Here is a 17657-nt window from a genome sequence, read left to right on the forward strand (position 1 = left end):
GAGCTGGCTTCATGATTTTGTCCTGAAGCAGAAAGCCCTTCAGTCTACCTCAGGTACAGCTCTTGCCTTGGGCACCCCCTGTCCACACCCCTGCCCCTGTGTCTTTCTCAGCATCACTTCCTGCTTCGCTTTCCCCCATCTACCAAAGAGGACCGAAGCCAAGACAAGCTCTGCTCCCTAACTCTGCCCAGCTAAGGCCAGTCCTCCTAATTCTAGCCCATACTTGAAAGATCACCACGTTCTAGACTTTTCCAAAAACACCCCACCTTTCTCAATTTTCTCTGGTTGGTTATCTCAACCTAAGTTGTGACAAACCAGAGCCAGTGTTTTAATAAAGTGGATTCTGCTCCTCTCCAGCTTCCTATAAACAGGAATAACTGTGAGACCAGAGGTCATCAGCTGGGTGCAGGAGCAGCTATTTTGAGGCCCTTGAGCTTCTAGATTGCTCCATATCAGAGTAGGATTTCACTGAGGGTAGATTCAGCCCCATTCCTGTGATAGAAACCATCCTCTTTTCATCCTGTCCTTCATTAACCAACATTCCTTATAAGCCATCTTTAAGTGATTGCTTTGGGGTTCTGGGTTCTTGTCTGTAAATGAGGAAGACATGGCTCCTTTGCCAGGTATCTAAAAAACAGTTAAGGTGTCTATAGTTTCCCCTCCAAGTCAGTGAGCTCCAGGAAGACCTGGATTGTTGACTCTTTACTTCAATGCTGAGTACCCATCCCTGAGAAGGCTTCTTGGCACATAGAAGGAACTCAGTAAGTATTGACTGAGTGGGTGAATATTTGAGCGGTTCCATGATGACATCACTGGGAGATTTCAGGCTGAGTTAGTCTACCCTGCGAACAGACCAGAATTATCCTCCACTGAGCTCAGCTTCCCTCTGGTTGAATCCATTTCCTACCTTGTTCCTCATGTGCCCACATGGACCTGTTAGCACCCACCCTCCAGGCTGTCTGCTTGGGTTGAATTGACCCATGTACTGATTGTCCCCACAGGCAGCCAGCTTCCTAAGAAAAAGCCACTTCTTTAGTCTTATTTTTTATTCCCAGGGCCTTGTGAGTTATCAGTGCTCAAGTTGAAATTTAGTTAAATAGAGACAGCCCGTGAGTTTTTAGTTTGGGCTCAGTGCTTTTCCAGAACAATCAAAAGGTTTGTGCAAAATTCCAGATACTATATCCATCAGATACGTTACTTAATCACATACCTAGTACCACCTTCTCAAGTTCTACAGAAGAGCCTGAGGCCTGAACAGCTGTTACAACAACAGAGAGCAATTCAAAAAATATGGGGGCGGGGGGGGGGGAAACTGCAAAACTGAAATTAATAAAATGTTTAATTAAATGTGCTCAAAGCATACCATTATGTCAGCTTTGTTATTTGCTAAATTTAATGCCTGTAAACATTTCATTACATTTGAGAATAATTTGTGGCTTCAACTTTTCTCACTTCACAAGAATTCCTGAGTTTGCACAATGAGCGCTGAGAAATCTTCGCCAACCGTAAATTAATTGAATTACATAAAGCCAAATAAATGCGAAAGCAAAATTATAAAAATCCTTCCAAAAATGTTTATGGCAGAAAAAATATTTCATTATAGACATGGACGTATTTTAATAGGTTTGGTATGATATGGGGTGGAGTCCTCTAAAAGTAAGTGCACTTGGAGCCCACAAATATTTCAAAGCAACCTATTGAAACTGTAGAATTCCTGCATGACAGTGCTTCAATAGAGTTTCCAAAAATTAGAAATACTAGCTTTCCCCTCTAGGATTTTTAGACTAATTCCTCTGTCATTTGTCTAATCAGACCTCTCATCTGATCAATGTAAAACAGTTTTCTTGAGCTTTGGCAATTTTGCTCAATGAATGGCTTCTGCTTTTAATCTAATCTTGGTTTCATCTTCTTCTTTCAGGAATCCTGTTCACGATGCTGGTGTTTGGACCAGCCTGTGGATTTATCCTGGGCTCTTTCTGTACCAAAATCTATGTGGATGCAGTCTTCATTGACACAAGTAAGGAATTTATCTCAATTTCCAAGCGCCACCCACAAGCCCTTCCTCCATCATAAAGGAGCCCCAGCCTCTGGGTTCTAAAACCTTCCTACTAAGCAGCAGCCTTAATGCATACACTTCCCTAGCTGGTGGCCCCCTTGAGATTAGAGGAAAGATTGGGTCATGAATTTGGTTCAGAGGGTCTGGCTTGAAGCATGTGTTCTGCTCGTGTCTACCTAGAGACTGAATAACCCCCTGGGGTTGATTTCACTCCTCAAATCTGAATTTTCCTCATCTGTAAACTCAGGGTAACGAAACTTATATCTGCCTTGCAGGGCTTTTGTACGATAAATGAGGGAACAGATGTGGAAATGCCTGGCATACACACATACTCATTGAATGTTAGTCCGCGAACCCATATGAGGACCCTATTTCTTAAACTAAAAGTTGGAGCACGTGTTCAAGTGCAAATGTACACGTGGGGTCAAGGAGACAGAATATTTGAAAATTGTTTCTGTAAGACACTGTCGTGGTGGGCTTTATAAGGAAGTATACCATACCTCAAACCCATTTTAAGCGACATGTCTTGTGTTCTCAGCAGGAAGAGCAAGTGTATTTCTCAGCCTGCTCTGGGCCCCCCGATCCCTAGCACACTTGGATTGAACAGCGTGCTAGTTGAGATGCGCTAGGCTATGCAGTGGTAACAGACAATTCCCAAATCAAAGTGATTTTATGCAGCCAAAGTTTATTTCTCAGCCGTACTGCATATCCAGTGCAGGTTGGTGGTATTTGGCGGGTGGAGGGTGAGACTTGCCTATTGTAGTCCCTCCAGGACCCAGGCTCACAGAAGTTTCATCTGACTCCTGCCTGCCCAGTCGCCGAGGCAGGAAACCAGCTCCTGTTCAGAAATGACACGCATTGTTTCTACTTACATTTCAATGACCACAGCAAGCCGCCTGGTGTATTAATCTGTTGCTTTGTGACAAATTATCCCAAACTTCGTGACTTTAAACAATAGGTATTATCTCACAGTTTATTTCTCTGGGTCTGGAACCCAGGAGCAGCTTAGCTGGATGGTTCTGACTCAGGGTCTCTCATGAGGCTGCATTCAAGGTGTTGAGCTGGTCTCAAATCATCTGAAAGCCCACCTGGAGGGGCTCCACTTCCAAACTCACCCCACGGCTGTTGGCAGTCCTTGGCAGATGGGCTCTCAGGCTGGCTCCCACGGATCTCTGTACAGGGCTAACCTCGGCATGGCCTCCCTGGAGCAAACAACCCAAGAAAGGGTAAGAGCACCTGAGACAAAGCCGCAGTCTTTTTATAACCTAGTCTCAGAAGTGACACCTCATTGCTTCTGCTGCGTTTTGTGTGTTAGAAGCAAGCCACTTGTTTCTGTCTACACTTGGAAGAAGGGATCATTTCACAAGGACGTGAATTCCAGGGGTGGGGATCGTTGGAGGCCGTCTCGGGCACTGCCCACCATATGTGTTCACGACTCAACTGCGTGCCCGAAAGAGGACACTGTGTTCCTATGCAGCTTAGCGAGTTGAGAAGCCATGTTTCCTTTCTCTCTGAAAACAGTGCAGGAAGCCTTTCCAGCTTCTCTGTCTCATCCTGATCTATTCCCAGGATCAATAAGAACTCTCAGTCCCCTGGTTCTCAATTCATCATCTCTCGACAGAGCTAAATTTACTAATTCACCTCAAAGACATAATCTGGTTTTAAATCCAATCAAGTCAGTTTGTGATTCACTCCATTAATCCCAGTGATATATTTACTTGTAGGTAATGATGTTACAAATTTCCAAACGGGGGAGAAAAATCAAATGCAGCCTTATTTGTTTGTTCTTTTTAAAGTGCTGGGTCTGTTCAGGAGGTGATTGAATGCCGCTGTTTTGTAGCCCTTGGGTGGCCCTTTGAACCCTATTCATAGCGAGTGGGATGACTGGTGGCCTGGTCAGAGAAACAACCCATGGTGACAGTCAGCTGCCGTCTTGCTTCTACGGACAGAAAGCCAGCTTCCGCCACTGCACCAAAGGCAGTACAGGACAGGAGTAGCGAAGGAGGGGAGGAAAGGGGGCACCCTCCCAGTGCATGGGGAAGGGCACCTGCGGGGAGAAGGCAAGTGTCCAGGCAGCCTGTCCTGCCCTCAGTGTATTATCAGGGCCCCCTTGAATCAAAGCTTGTGGAATACCAGAATCCCTGAGGCGGAAAGAACCTCAGACATCATTCTCTTCCAGCTCTTGCGTTATGTAGATAAGGAAACTGATGCCTAGAGAGGGAAAGAGATGTACCCAATCCAAGGGGTGTATCTATATAAAACCCAGGTCTCCGAGCAAGCATGTGGAGATCCCCCCTCGCCAAGATTCCTCTTGGGAATGAAACAGCATCTTCTTCTCAGTGACTAGAATGGCCAAGAGGTAGACTGGTGGCTGGAGGGAGCTTAGCCCATCCACTCGCATCCCCCTCAGTACACCATTCCTTTGCTCAGGCCGTCCCCTCAGTCTGGAGTGCCGTCCCCAGCCATTCTGCTCAACATCTGTCCTCACCCTTCGAGGCCCAGGTGAGGCAGTGTCATCTATGGTTCTAGACTCATTGGCAGTTTGAAGCCTCCCATACCTGAGACAGGTGGGCGCGTTTCCGTTCCGTCTGGGCATCCTGCTGATGGCCGCCTTCCCCCAAAATGAGTTAATAGCGGACTTCCTATCTGATGAGTCTCTAGGGACTGAAGGATGTGTTGTGAGTCACCCTCTTTGTTTGCATCCCTTCTGAAGGCCCCCGGAGGGCTGGTGCCACTCTTTACCAGCAGAGGGCAGAAGAATATAATTTATTCTATTCAGGAGCCAGTCACAGAATTCCATAGCTTCCAGCAGTTTTCTAATCTTGTGGCTGAAACTTGTCATTCTGTCTCTGAGTGGATTGGGGCTGTATTTCGAGTAGTCGGTTCTCAGTTCTTTCAGGATGACCCTTCCCCGTCTTTTCCTCACCGACTAAGACAGAGCCCCTCTTTCGGGCTGTCCAGCCTATGGGAATGTGCCCTTAAGCATGAATGTACAGGGGCCACGCACACAGCCATATGTTTCTGAAATTCCAGCTGAGAGTTGGGCGGGGGACTGGGAAAAGCAGTGGCCTGGGAACTGTGCGAGGTGGGCAAGGCAGGTCCCTGGGAGCCCCTTGTTATGGGGTAGTTGGAGAAGGGCCTGTGCCTTTCACCAGGCAGCCTAGCAGCGGCTGAGGAAACAGGGTGGAAAGGCAGAGGCAGGTGAGGGAGTCTGGTTGGAATCTGTGTGTCAGTGGAGCTGGGGCTGCAGGGGAGGTGGTTGGTTGTAGGAACAGGCCAGCTATGGGGCTGCCAGACCCCACAGGCAGCTCCCCAGGAGGGCTCCCCTGGCAGCAATCAGACACAGGGATTCTGCTGCTGCTGCCTTTCATCCGTGTCTGAGCGCGCTGTGGCTCCCTCGCCCCTCTTCTTAAGGAGGATAGATGCCTCCTCTGACAGCCTGGGGAAGGAATGATGGTGCCTGCAGAATTTCTTTTCTAGAATATCTTTGTAAAGGTGACACCAGTCAAGGGCAGGACATAGGAAGAAGAAGGGCCTGGTAGCAGAGTAGACCCCTGAGCACTGGACTGACCAAGCTTCACAGTGTGGGTTTAACAAACTGATGACAATGGCAGCCGTGAATTGACCACTTTTTAAATACATAGAATGCCTCTTTGGAACCTCAGAACATTCCCATTAACAGACGATGTGTCCTCCTGCAGTGATGATGAGTTCTGAGTTCAAACATCAGACCAGACCTCCATTCACATCCCAACTACACCCCTTATGAGCTGTGTGACCCTGGGGCCATTTCTCCTCATGGGTCTGTGTGTGGATGACATGAGTTAATCATGCAAAGCAGTTAACACAGTGCCTGGGGAATAGTAAACACACAGTCAAATTAAGTGGAATGAGGAACAGAGAGGTTAACTCACTTCACAGCCCAGGGCTGTCTGACCCCAACTGGGCAGCTCACTTCCCTGAAACCTCTCCGGGAGTTTAGCCAGAAGGCTGCCCCCTTCCACGGACAGAGGCCTTGCTGAGATGCCCTGACTGCCAGCATTTCCCTACAGACTGGTCCTAAGGCACACCAGCCCGCTCTGCTACAGCTGCACAGCGTTTGCAGCAGCAGAAAGATACGTCCATCCATTGGCTTCACAGAAAAGGTCGACAAGCAGAGAGCATCCAGCTCTGCCACCCCGGGGCTGGCTGCCACCGCCAGATTCCTTCACGTTGGACTAATTAGTCCAGCAGCTGGGATTCTGAACAGTCCAAGCTGCCCTCCATCCCCACCCCCTCCCTGTCTCCGGTTTCTAATTAGGTCTGGAACTTAATGATACTCTTGGACTTCTTGAGTCCCATAGCAAACGTTTTACAAAGTAGGTTAGAAAAATAGGTAAATGGACGGAGGAAAACAAAGCAAAACTGCTCAGAGAGCCATAGTATCGCTTACACATCGGTATGGCCTGGGACTTAGTCAGTGTTCCCAATTTGCTTTGATCTCTTCTTCTTGCAGTCTTGGGTATCCTCATGGGTGGCTTGGTTGGTTAGTTTTAAACTGGTTTAACCCCGTTCCTGGGGATTTCTTTCGTTTGAACCAACAATGGTAGTGGTCCTTGGAAATGGAGGGAAATCTCAACGAAGCCCATATGTTTATATGACCTTCAACAGAGGGAACGAACAGCTGTCAAAGCTTGCTCAACTCACCCAACGAAACCATGAAGACCTCCAAATGTTGGATTCCAAGAATGCAAGCATCAGAACAATAGCTTTTATAAAGCAGAAATCTTAACAAGCCTACAGACACATATGCAAAGATAGAGCCATGCTGTGCCGGCCTCGTGGTGACCCAGGGGGTGGCTCTCCCTGCTCCCCTCTGCTCCCTCCCCAGCATTTTTCCTCAGTGCCTGGAATGACCAAGGGGTAGGCAAGTGGCTGGAGGGAGCTTACCCAGGACACTCACAGAGTCCCCTGAGGATGCCAGGCCTTTGCTCGACTGTTCCCACAGCCCAAGATACTGTCTCCACTCTGTCCTTCTCAACATCTTTCTTTATCCACGGTTCTAGCTTCATTGGCAATTTGATGCATTCTAAGTAAATGAGACAGATGGGTGCTCTTCAGTTGTGTTCTGGGCATCTTCCTGACAGCAGCCTTCACCAAAGGGCAGTCATTTTTTAAGATCAAGACACTAACTAGAACCAGATAGAAAGAGAAGTAGAGAGATTTTCACTCCTGGCCCCCTACCTGGACCTAAAAGAATACCATTGCTATTCTAAGCCTGCCCGGGACCACTTTTCTTAAAGGGTATGTTTTTTTATTTCCTAAGCCTTTTGTACTAGTCAGGGCAGGCTGAGTTATGCTGCAGGAACAAATATCCCCAAAATGTCAGTGACTTGGAAATACTAAAGGTTTATTTCCTGCTTGTGTTATATACCCGATGCAGGTCAGCAGGCACATTTTGTTCATTGTAGCTTCTCAGGCATCATCTTAGGGAGAATTCCACATGCTTTGTGATCAGGCAGGAAAAAAGAACATGGGGAGTCATGCACCAGCTCATACACATCTCCACATGGAAGAGACGTGTCTCCTCTCTCGCGTTTCACTGGCAAGACTCTGTGGAGCGTGGCCACACCTAACTCCCCAGTATGGGAGGTGAAACCCTCCTCGTTCTCAGAGGAGGAGACCCAAGTGCAGACATGGGTAATGTCTAGCAGACATGCTTTGCCAGGCCACGTAGAGAACTCCCCTTCAGCATAGGTAATGCTAGAACAATATCTGCTGAACGATGACAGTTGCCAGGCGGGGGGGTGGATATTCATCTTAAATGGCCAAGATGCCTCCTGAAAATACTATTCATTGTAGAGATGGGTAGAGAAAAGAAGTGCCTCAGAAAAGACATTTCTCAGGCTGGTGTCAAGCATTCGTTGTCTTCCCAAGAGCCACCAAAATTGGGCTGAAGCTCCACTCACGAGGCTGACCAGTCCTGAGGGCAGCACGCTCCAAAGCTGAGTGGTTTCTTCTTAGCCTGTTATTTCTTTCCCTGCCACCGTCCTCTGGATAATTGAAATGGAGGGGAAAAAAATCAGTACTTCCCAGAATAGTCAACTGTGATTTTCCTGGCTCTGCAAATCCCTGCCTTCCACGCATCTCTCTCCAGACCCGTCCCCCGCCCCTTCCCCAGCGGCAGGTGTGCTCTGATGCTGACACAGATCGGTTACCCTCCCCTGTCTTAGGAATCGCGAGTGCGTGTTAGCTTTCCACCCACAGGCACAGGCCTACAGGGAGCGAGTTGCCAAATTCACATAAACATCCACCTCCTCCAGCGCAGCCCCTCTCATGGGGATGTTTTCTCACACATAGAACAGTCACTGACTTCCTATCTAAAATATGACTTTCTACGTGCTACTGATTTTGTTCTCCCAAACAACTGCCAGGATTTCTCTCTCCCTACTGGCTCACATCTGCCGGATTTATGGGGCCCAAAGACAAAGGAGGGAAATACTGTAGCTCCCTTTTCCTGTCTTTTGTTGTCATTCATTGCTTGGCAGTAGGTGAAGAAAAACAGTAAGCGATTGGTGCAAGCAGTCTTGCTCAGCTACCCAAGGTGGTGTGACTTCCTTTTCTCTTCTCGTGTTTGCATAAAGATGCTTTCAAGATCACCCTGTGTTTTCCCATGCCATACTCCTTTTAAAAAAAGTCTGTACCTTAAAATTCCCATTTATATAAATATATCCCTAAAAGTAAAACATTAAGAGCTCCCATAGATAAGAGCCGACTCTGTGTCAGGTGACGCTTTTTCATTACCTCTCATCCTGGAAACCACTGTCCATGGCTATCATCTTTATTTCACAAATGATGAAACTAAGGGTCAGGGAGGGCAAGTAACTTGCCCGGCATCACATGCTAGTAAGTAACAACGCTGGGATTCAACCCCAAGCCCACTAGAGTATATACTCTATAGAGTAGATACTCCTCTCCAGCATGAAGCTGCACAAAAGCAACTGGCCCGTTCAGGTGCCCCGGTTATTGCTGCTAGGCTCATGTCAGGGTCTCCAGGACAGAGACTACCGATGTTGCAAAGGCCAACTTGCCAACTATCAGAAGAGCTGGTGGTCTTACCCATTGCACAAAGCACAGAAATTATCCACTAAGGGCCCTCCAGGGAGCCCAAAACAAAGACCTGCCAGTCAAGAGGGGAAGGGTGTAGCCCTTGGCAACTGGATGCCTGTGTTCCAGTCTTCAACTCTGTGGATGTAGACAAGGCACCCAGCCTTTCTAAGCCTCAATTTCTCCATCTATATGAAATAGGGACAGTAAAAGGCCCTACCTCGTAGGGTTGCAGGGAGGGTTGATTGGAACAGTTAAGAATGCACTCTGCATGGTGCCTTGTGCAGAGTAAGCCCTCAGTAAATGACGGCTGGTGTTTTCATTACTGTTAGCTGAAGAGTCTTCAGGGAGAGCACTTTACAAATGGGGGGAGTGCTCATCTGGTGACAGTGGTCATTTCTCTTGCCAAGCCCATCCATCCATCTGGTCCAGGCCTGCAGCCCTATTCGTTCTTAACTCATATGCTGTGGTCCAGATCTCCAAGAATTTCCTTCCATGCTCCAGGGATATGGGATCATCATCAAAGAGACATTTCTAAGCAGCTCATGCAGGAGTGCCCTGCTCCGAAAGGCAGTTGTAGAGAGAGGGAAAAACATCTACCAAGGAGTAAGAGGTTTACATCTTCTTGACTTCAGCTGGCAGATCAAAGAAGTCACAGACAGGAGAGCCAAACCACATGCATGTTGCCTTAAAGCATAGACCTTGGCCCCAGAGCTTTCTAAAAGAGGACTGGCCCCCCAAACCACAGGCCACAACCAAGGTTTGAATTAACCCATCCCCTAGCAGCTTGGAAACACAACCCTCACCATAAATATTAAGCTAACATCGATTAAGTGCTTAAGCACGTGCCAGGCGCTATCCTGAGTACTTTGTGTCTGGTGTGGCTCATTTGATCTTCCCAACTCGATAAGGGTAAGTACCATCGTAACATCAGTGTTATACAGATCAGTCAGCTGAGGCATGGAGAGTTCAAATTGCTGGCCTGAGGTCGCACAGCGAGAAGTGGGCAGGATTTCAGTCCAGGTATCCTGGCTCTTGATTTCCATTCTGCACCGCCCCGTGTGATCTGTGAACTGATTTAAGACGGGGGTGGGGTGTGGAATGGGATCTCAGATTAGGTGCTTTATAGGGGGTGCCAGTGAATATACGTAGAAAACTATACCCTTGAGCGATAAACGTTTCTGTTTCCCTGTGTTTTTGTTAGCAGACCTTCGCAGCTCTGCCAAGCCAGTCAATTCCAGCCTAAATTCAGAGGGTTTCTGGCCTCTCACTGTTTTTGTTTAGACTGATGCAAGCACAGGGTAGACAAGAAAATGAAGGAGGGAAAGCCATCAGCCTTCAGCTTGAGGAAAACCAGAAGCACGGCTGTGAAGCCATAGGCTGCTTTGCCCATGGGCCAGTCTTCCCTGCCCCAGGCTGTTTCCAGAGCCCTCGGCCTATCTGTAGAAATGGTTGCAAACCTCCACCAAATGCCAGGCCCCGCCAGGTCCCCTCCCGCTAACCGTGCTCTTTCCGATTGCAGGTAACCTGGACATCACCCCGGACGACCCCCGCTGGATCGGAGCCTGGTGGGGTGGCTTTCTGCTCTGCGGTGCCTTACTCTTCTTTTCTTCCGTCTGGATGTTTGGGTTTCCACAGTCTCTGCCCCCGCACTCAGACCCCGCCCTGGAGAGCGAACAGGCCATGCTCCCCGAAAGAGAATACGAGAGACCCAAGCCCAGCAACGGGGTCCTGAGGCACCCCCTGGAGCCGGACAGCAGTGCCTCCTGCTTCCAGCAGCTGAGAGGTAAGGGCGCCTCATTCGCAGGTGGCACTCAGGACCGGATGCTGGGGGACCTGAAATAGAATCACAACGGTTTTGCGTGATTTGCCTTCCCTGGTCCTGTGCTTAACTGATCCCTGAGAAGTAAATGCGCTTCATAAAGCAAACGCAAAGTTACTACCATTTAGCGAAGGGGCAGCAGACGAACCCCCCCAAGCCGAGAGCCCAGTGGCTAACATAGCACCTGATGTATGATACACATAAATGTGCATAGAAGGAAGAAAGTGAGCGAGGGAGGGAGGGAGCTGGACGTTTCATGGCCCTCCTTTGAACTCTTTCAGGCCACTTACAAGCTCATTGAAGCAGTGTAGGACTTTGAAGTTGGCTCCCTTCGCCTGATGCAGGCGTTCTTGAAAAGCCACATCCAAAGTGCATTTCCTTAGATTCACTCTGTCCTTCCATCCCCTCCATTAGAGATAAGAGCTGTGTTCCTCTGGAAAGAAAGATTAACTCAGGCTTGAGAGCAAAGTCGCACTTTAGAATGCATCATCGTTTTTAGAGGAAAAAAGTGCATCTTTTCTGACCAAACGGCGAGACACAAACAGCGATGCAGAATGAGAATGAGGGGCCCCCTCAACACCCCCTGGTTGTTTCCGCATTTGGTACAGTCTCTTAAGAGGTGAGGATGATGACAGGACAGCCTCAAAGCTGCTCGGTATCTATCTGGGCCCCCTCCCCACTGAGAGGTATGCACAATGCTCCCTAATTCAAGGACCTCTTCCTGCTGGGTCCCCTGAAGAACTTGCTGGATTTTGGACGTGGGCAGGAGCAAGGCTGGGGTGTTACTTCTCAGGGAGGCTGGGGTGGGAAAGAGGTGGACGGTCACCTCTGCAGGAACCGGACACACAGTCAGGCCGCCTTTCAGCAGCTGCTGCCTCAGGCTTGCAGTGCTCGATTTAGAGATTTGATGAGAGTCTCTTTACTGAGCTCTGTCTAATGAGGTGCACTTTCTGTGGAGATGCTTGAGAACCACGGAGAGAACCTCGGGTGACCTTGCACTCAGATCCCCGCTCTGCCCTTCACCAGCTCTGCGATCATTAACTTCTCCGTGCTTCTCTCCACAAGTATGAAGTTGTAACACCGTTCCTCGGTGACAGCGTGGTCGTGGGAATTCAGGCGCTGCCCTTGGAAGATTGTCAGTTAATACCACCTGTTAGCCAGCGAGGAATTCAAAGCACTTGTGCTAATTCCCAGAAGAGACTAATTTAAGAACCTAATGTCATGTTTGACTCCATGTTCCGGGATGGCTTCTACCAAAGTCGTAATGTGGAATCGTAGATGATCTTAAAATTCATCTCTCTAAGGGCCAGAATGCTCTGTTAGATGAGAAGGCCCTCTGCTTTGTGTCCTCTGAGGTTGCCTTGGCTTGGACCCTCAGGAGTATGTGCTTCTTAAAATAGGCTCCCCAAACGGGCCCCCTTCAGGAGCCCCCGGGTAGTTGGAGGGTGGTGCCTGCTGACCCTCTGATAGCACAGCTGGCCACACAGTGTCCCAGGGATGAGATCCACGGCAGTAGATGGGGCTGGCTTGAGAGCGGGCCTTGCAGAGGGCACCTTGGACCTGGGTGGTGGCAGCCTTTCCAGGTATTTCCTCATCACAGAGCTATACCTGTAATCACTCATCTTTCTTCCCTGGGGATACACAGATGAAAATGATACAATTGTGCCATCAGAGAACTCTCTGTCCAATGTAGCGACAGACCAGCAAGTCAAAAAGGTGGCCTAATGTGATGAGAACTACAGTACCAGGCAGCACCATAGGTTATGGAAATACAGTCAACAGGCAGGGAAAGCCCACCTCTTGGGTCCAATGCAGAGCTGAGCTGAGTCTTGAGGGATGCCATGATTTCAGAATTCTCGGGCTCTGATTCAATCACTGGTTCACCCATTTGTTCATTCAGTCAGCATTTACTGAGATCCCGCCAGGCTCCAGGGACACAGCAGTCACCAAGGCAGCTTAGATCCTGGAGCAAGTGTAGTAGCAGGGGAGGCACGCGGTGGGCAAAGTCGAACCAATGACAAGATGAGTGCTAAACTTGCTGTGGCTGAGCTGACAAGTACACAGTTGGGTAGATGGGTCTGAGGCTTGCTAGATCAGAGCCATCACAAGTTATGGCCTCTGTATACGTGGGCTCCACTTGGATAGTTAATGATTTTTAATCTAGAATTAGCAATTCCCAGAGGCATCAGGTCCATTAATGGACCTAAAGGATGTCCCAGCAGGAAAGGAAGGCAGCGTGTCTAGAAGAATCCCCAGGAGCCAGGGTACGGTGGAGCGAGCTATTATGCTAATAAATTTTACACATGCCAACACGCGGAGAGGGAGCCACGGTGGTTTATATCCTTCATTTTTTCCACGTGAGACAAAATGTTTCTGCCACGTGGACATTTCCACCAAAAGCAGCGTGCGATGCTGCCAGGCGCTCCCAAACTCTTCATCTGATTTGCAGCCTTGGAAGCCCCGCTGGTCTGCATACAGCCTGCAACACATTTACGGGTACAGATAAGCTAAGCATCGTTACACATATCAGAGGAATTAACATTGCTCTACAGATCTATACGTTGCAATTTCTCATCCGTTTCATTTGAGCTTGCAGACGGGTTTCTTTTCTAGCCATCAATCTGTGTGCCCTGCCAAGCTCTACAGATAGCAAAGGCCCCTGAGAAGAACTGCCGTTGGCCCGAGAGCAGCCACTCCACCTTCCTTCCCTCTGGGACCAAGACACACAGCCTCTTCTGCTCCTGGGAGAGCCGTGGGGCTGCTCACCTGGGTTCAAATCCAGCTCAGCCACTTCCTAATCATACAACCTTGATCGTGTCATTCAACTCCTCTTGGTTTTACCGTGTGGTGTCTGGTGTAACTTTACAGCAGCTGCATAAGGTCAATATTAGGACTTATTACCGTTTATAGGTGAGGACACAGAGCTCCCGTTCAGTGACAGAGGACTTCAGGCCTGTGATCACTTTCCAGAGCCCTCTTCCCCCAGAGCAGACTTTGAAGGGCTATTTCCAACAAAGTCGGCCACCAGTTGGGTTTTGCAATTGTTATAAGAAGGTGAGAGATGGAAAGCTCAGAATCTTGTTCCAGAACTGTGTAGAAAAGCTGTTACTTGTTGCACAGCCCAGACGTCCCCATCTTGTGGTGACTGTCACATATCCATTTCACAAAGCAGGCAGCAGGCGAACAAATGCTTGGGCTTGTGAAACTCCAGCATCTCTCCCAGGTGGGAGCCTGCAAATCCAAGACACATTTTTGCATCTCAGCTGTGCCACCAAAGAACTTTTCCTTTCCTCCCTGCTCTAAAGCCCCTCCTCCCTATTCTTGTTCTTCAGAGCATTTTGCTGATTCACCTTTCAAGACCACCCCACCACCACCACCTCCCTCCTCTTGTGTTTAGTGCTGTGTCCACTCCTCCCCTTTCCTGCATCGTGAGCCCCTGGGGGCCGGGACTGCACGTAGCACGGTCTCGTTGAATCTGGATGCTCAGAGTTTGCAGAATGGTTTATAAAAGTCTAGATCTGGTGGGAGGAAAGAATTCAGGGGACTGTTACAGAAAAATGGACAGTATTATCATTAGCTAGTGTGTTTATTCTCACATCCACAGTTGTGTGTTGCATTTGGAAATTGACTCCAGCATCACTTGCCCTTTCTGCAGCCACGGGTGTGTCCAGGTTCCCCATCACGTTCTGTACAGTTTTCAGAACAACTCATGCACTCTTCTCTTTGTTGCTGTTTCTGCCTGGAATGCCCTACCTCCCTTGATCCACTTCTGGGCTGGACTCGGTCCCTACCTTCCCAAGAAGCCCTCCCTATAGCCCCTCTGCGCTCATGCCCCTGTCTGCTCAGTACTAGATTAGCTGCATTCCTCTGTTGCCCTCAAAGCCCCCGCAAAGCACTTGGGGTAACCCCACTACACAGTGGCCCATCTGTTTGCCTGCATCTTCCCAAAGCTTGTGGCTTCTCCAAGGACACGAAGCTCTCATTCATCTTTTTTGTTCCCACTGCCTAGCTTAGTGCCTGGCACGTAGGTGATATGGATTGAATGAATGAATGAATGAGTAAACAAATGAACACTTTCTTGCCAGTGCGCACACACACACACATACACACATAATAGCAGCTAACGGTTGTTTTTCCTACACCAACATATTTAATCCCCCCCAGGCCCATGAGACATTGGTACCATTTTACAGACCAGGAAATTGAGGCTTACAGATGGAAAGGAAAGGCATTTGAACTGTGGGAGGGCCTCAGTGTCTGTCTTCTTAACCATGACATTGTGCTGCATCTTCAGGCAATAAACAAACTCTCTTAAAGAAAAAGTGGCATCAGCAGGTGCTAAGTGACTTTTCAACAGTGTGTACTAAAACTGTGACTGTGGCTACAGACGTGTCCTAAAACAATGAGTCTTCTAGACAAGGGTCCAGCTAAAATGGGAGGGAAGGATAACTTCCTGCAAGCATTGGCGTGTCCTGACCCTCTGATGGACTTCTCAGCGGGGATGATTGTCACTGTACCAGCAGCTTAAAATCTGAAGGGAGAGCCCACCTTTGATCACTGAGTGAGCAGAGCAGTCAAAAGCTGAGCGCTCTTGTCTCTGCGCCCTTCATGCTGACTGCCAAGTGGCTTCTTCCTGTCCCAGGAAAGATAGTTGCACCAGGTGGCAGCCGGTGATGGCTGAGCTGGCAATGTGGGGGTGGGCCTTCAGGCTCAGAATCTTAAAAACCGCGCCCAAAATATGGAGTACAGCTGATGACTTCCAAAGCACTTGCACAGACCTCCCACTTGGCCCCCATAGTACGGCTGATAACGTGCGTGTCGTTACCAATCTCCATGCCACCCATGGGGACACGGAGCTCTGGGGGGTTAAACCATGCACCCAGGTTCCCGCAGCTGTGAAGGATGCAGCTGGGACCAGACTCGGGTCTTAGACTCCCAAACCCGAACTCTTTCCTCTGTTCCTCTATTTCCCACAAAGATCCACTCAACTATTAATGAACCAACCGAGAAGGAAAAAGGGATCGGTCTGGGGTGGATGGAACAAAAGCCTTTACTGTGTTGGAGAAACTCCCACTCTTAATGTCCACTTTCTCCCTCTTCAAAAGCGGAAATGCAGAGCCCGACTCTAGAGGACCTTCATTTCTAGGGGAGATGAAATCTGCCTGGGTTGGTATCTTCCCCACTCCTCTCCCCACCTACACCCCTAATGCCATCCATCACCGGGTTCTGCTGACTTTAGCACCTAAATATCTCTCCCTCCCACTCATGGTCTGTCCTGTACTCCAGTCTGCCTTACCCCTCCAGGCTGTCATCACACTAGGATGTGTTCAGAATGCGTCTGATCCTGATAGATAGAGGTCGAGCCCTTCAACGTGGCCGCCAGCCCAGTGAGATTCTGCCCCTCCAGCCTCTTCTCACACCTGCCGCCCTGTTCCCACCATACCAGTCTCACCTTGCTGGCCTCTTTTTAGTCCTCCATATTCCCCAGGCTCAATGGACTTTGCATTTGCTGCTCCCACCCCTGGAATTCTGATCCCATCTTCAGACATCAGCTCACACGTCATTTCCCCAAGGACATTTTCCTGACCTCCTGATGGCACCCCCTCCACGGCATGTTGCTCTCTGTGTCATGGTCAGAATGTGACCTTTGTAGGAGTGATCACTTCCTCCATAAGCTCCATGAGGGCAGGGACCACACCCGTCTTTGCCCATGCCCTTGTACATGGCCGACGCTCAGTACACATCTGATAAATGGGGGGATGCATGGATCGTTGCACACAGGCGCTGCCCAGCCCAGCACGGCTTGCTGCTTTCCCTAAAGCTGTCCTCACACACAGCCCCTCCCAGAGTTGTGGCCTGTGTTTGACCCACCCGTAGACACTGGCTTAGCAGGAGCTCCACCTGTGCCGAGTGTCACAGCTGGCTCCCAGGTGACTTACCTGTGTGGGGAGGAGGATCTTCTCCTGGTGCTCCAGCCACCAAATCAGAGGGTCTGCCAGCCCAGTGGCTCAGGCTGACCTGCACTGTGCCTTTGGGTGTGTGTCTTTACTCGCCCATCTTCCTGGCGGGTGTCTTGCTGCTTGGGCAGGGTGCATACTCGCCCCCCCACCTCTGTGCCACCCACTGTTCCCACGGGGGCCCCACGTGCGTTGGCCTGTCCATGGGACCCAGCTCATGCCTCCGGCTTCCGCATCTCTGCCAGGCCACCTCCATCATCTGCCAGCCAGCAGTCGGTTTCTGCTACATCTTTCTTAATTAAGGGCCTGTGCCTTTCAGCATAGTGTTATTATGAGGAGCCTGGTGATCTGAGAGTCCTTGTTCTGCAGGCTAAAACGGCTGAGTGTTTTTTATCGTGCGATTCATCTTCAGAACTGTGCTTTCCCCTCGTGTGGGTTTCCTGTTAAAGCCTTCTTTCTTGATTCCGTGGCCAAGGAAACCATCTGCCTTCTCAACCACTTGGAATTCTGTGCCAAGCTGTGGTTCAGAGGCTGCCGTGTCACAGGTGTCATTTTTACAGGTCCCCAGGGTCCACACTGGTCAGTGGTTTCATCATGTTCGTATCAGTGTTGATGGAGGATGCGCTGGGGGTTATATCCGTGAATCAGTCACGACTCCCCGTCTCAAGTTATTTCAGCAAAGCGCCTGAGGTGAACATAGGTGAGGGCACCTAGCACAATGCCTGGCCCACTGTGG

The 17657-nt window shown here is 49.4% G+C and overlaps 1 protein-coding gene across 1 annotated transcript in view; it reads left to right on the forward strand.

The window, feature by feature from the left end:
* SLCO3A1 (solute carrier organic anion transporter family member 3A1) overlaps nt 1-17657 on the forward strand; it is a 301208-nt gene that overhangs the window by 249504 nt on the left and 34047 nt on the right. Inside the window, exons 3-4 of the mRNA XM_036841983.1 lie at nt 1919-2017; nt 10665-10928. Of these exons, the coding sequence (XP_036697878.1) occupies nt 1919-2017; nt 10665-10928 (363 nt within the window). The remainder of the gene's footprint in view (nt 1-1918; nt 2018-10664; nt 10929-17657) is intronic.

This window comes from Balaenoptera musculus, chromosome 2 (assembly GCF_009873245.2).
Source record: "Balaenoptera musculus isolate JJ_BM4_2016_0621 chromosome 2, mBalMus1.pri.v3, whole genome shotgun sequence".
NCBI classification, from domain to species: Eukaryota; Metazoa; Chordata; class Mammalia; order Artiodactyla; family Balaenopteridae; genus Balaenoptera; species Balaenoptera musculus.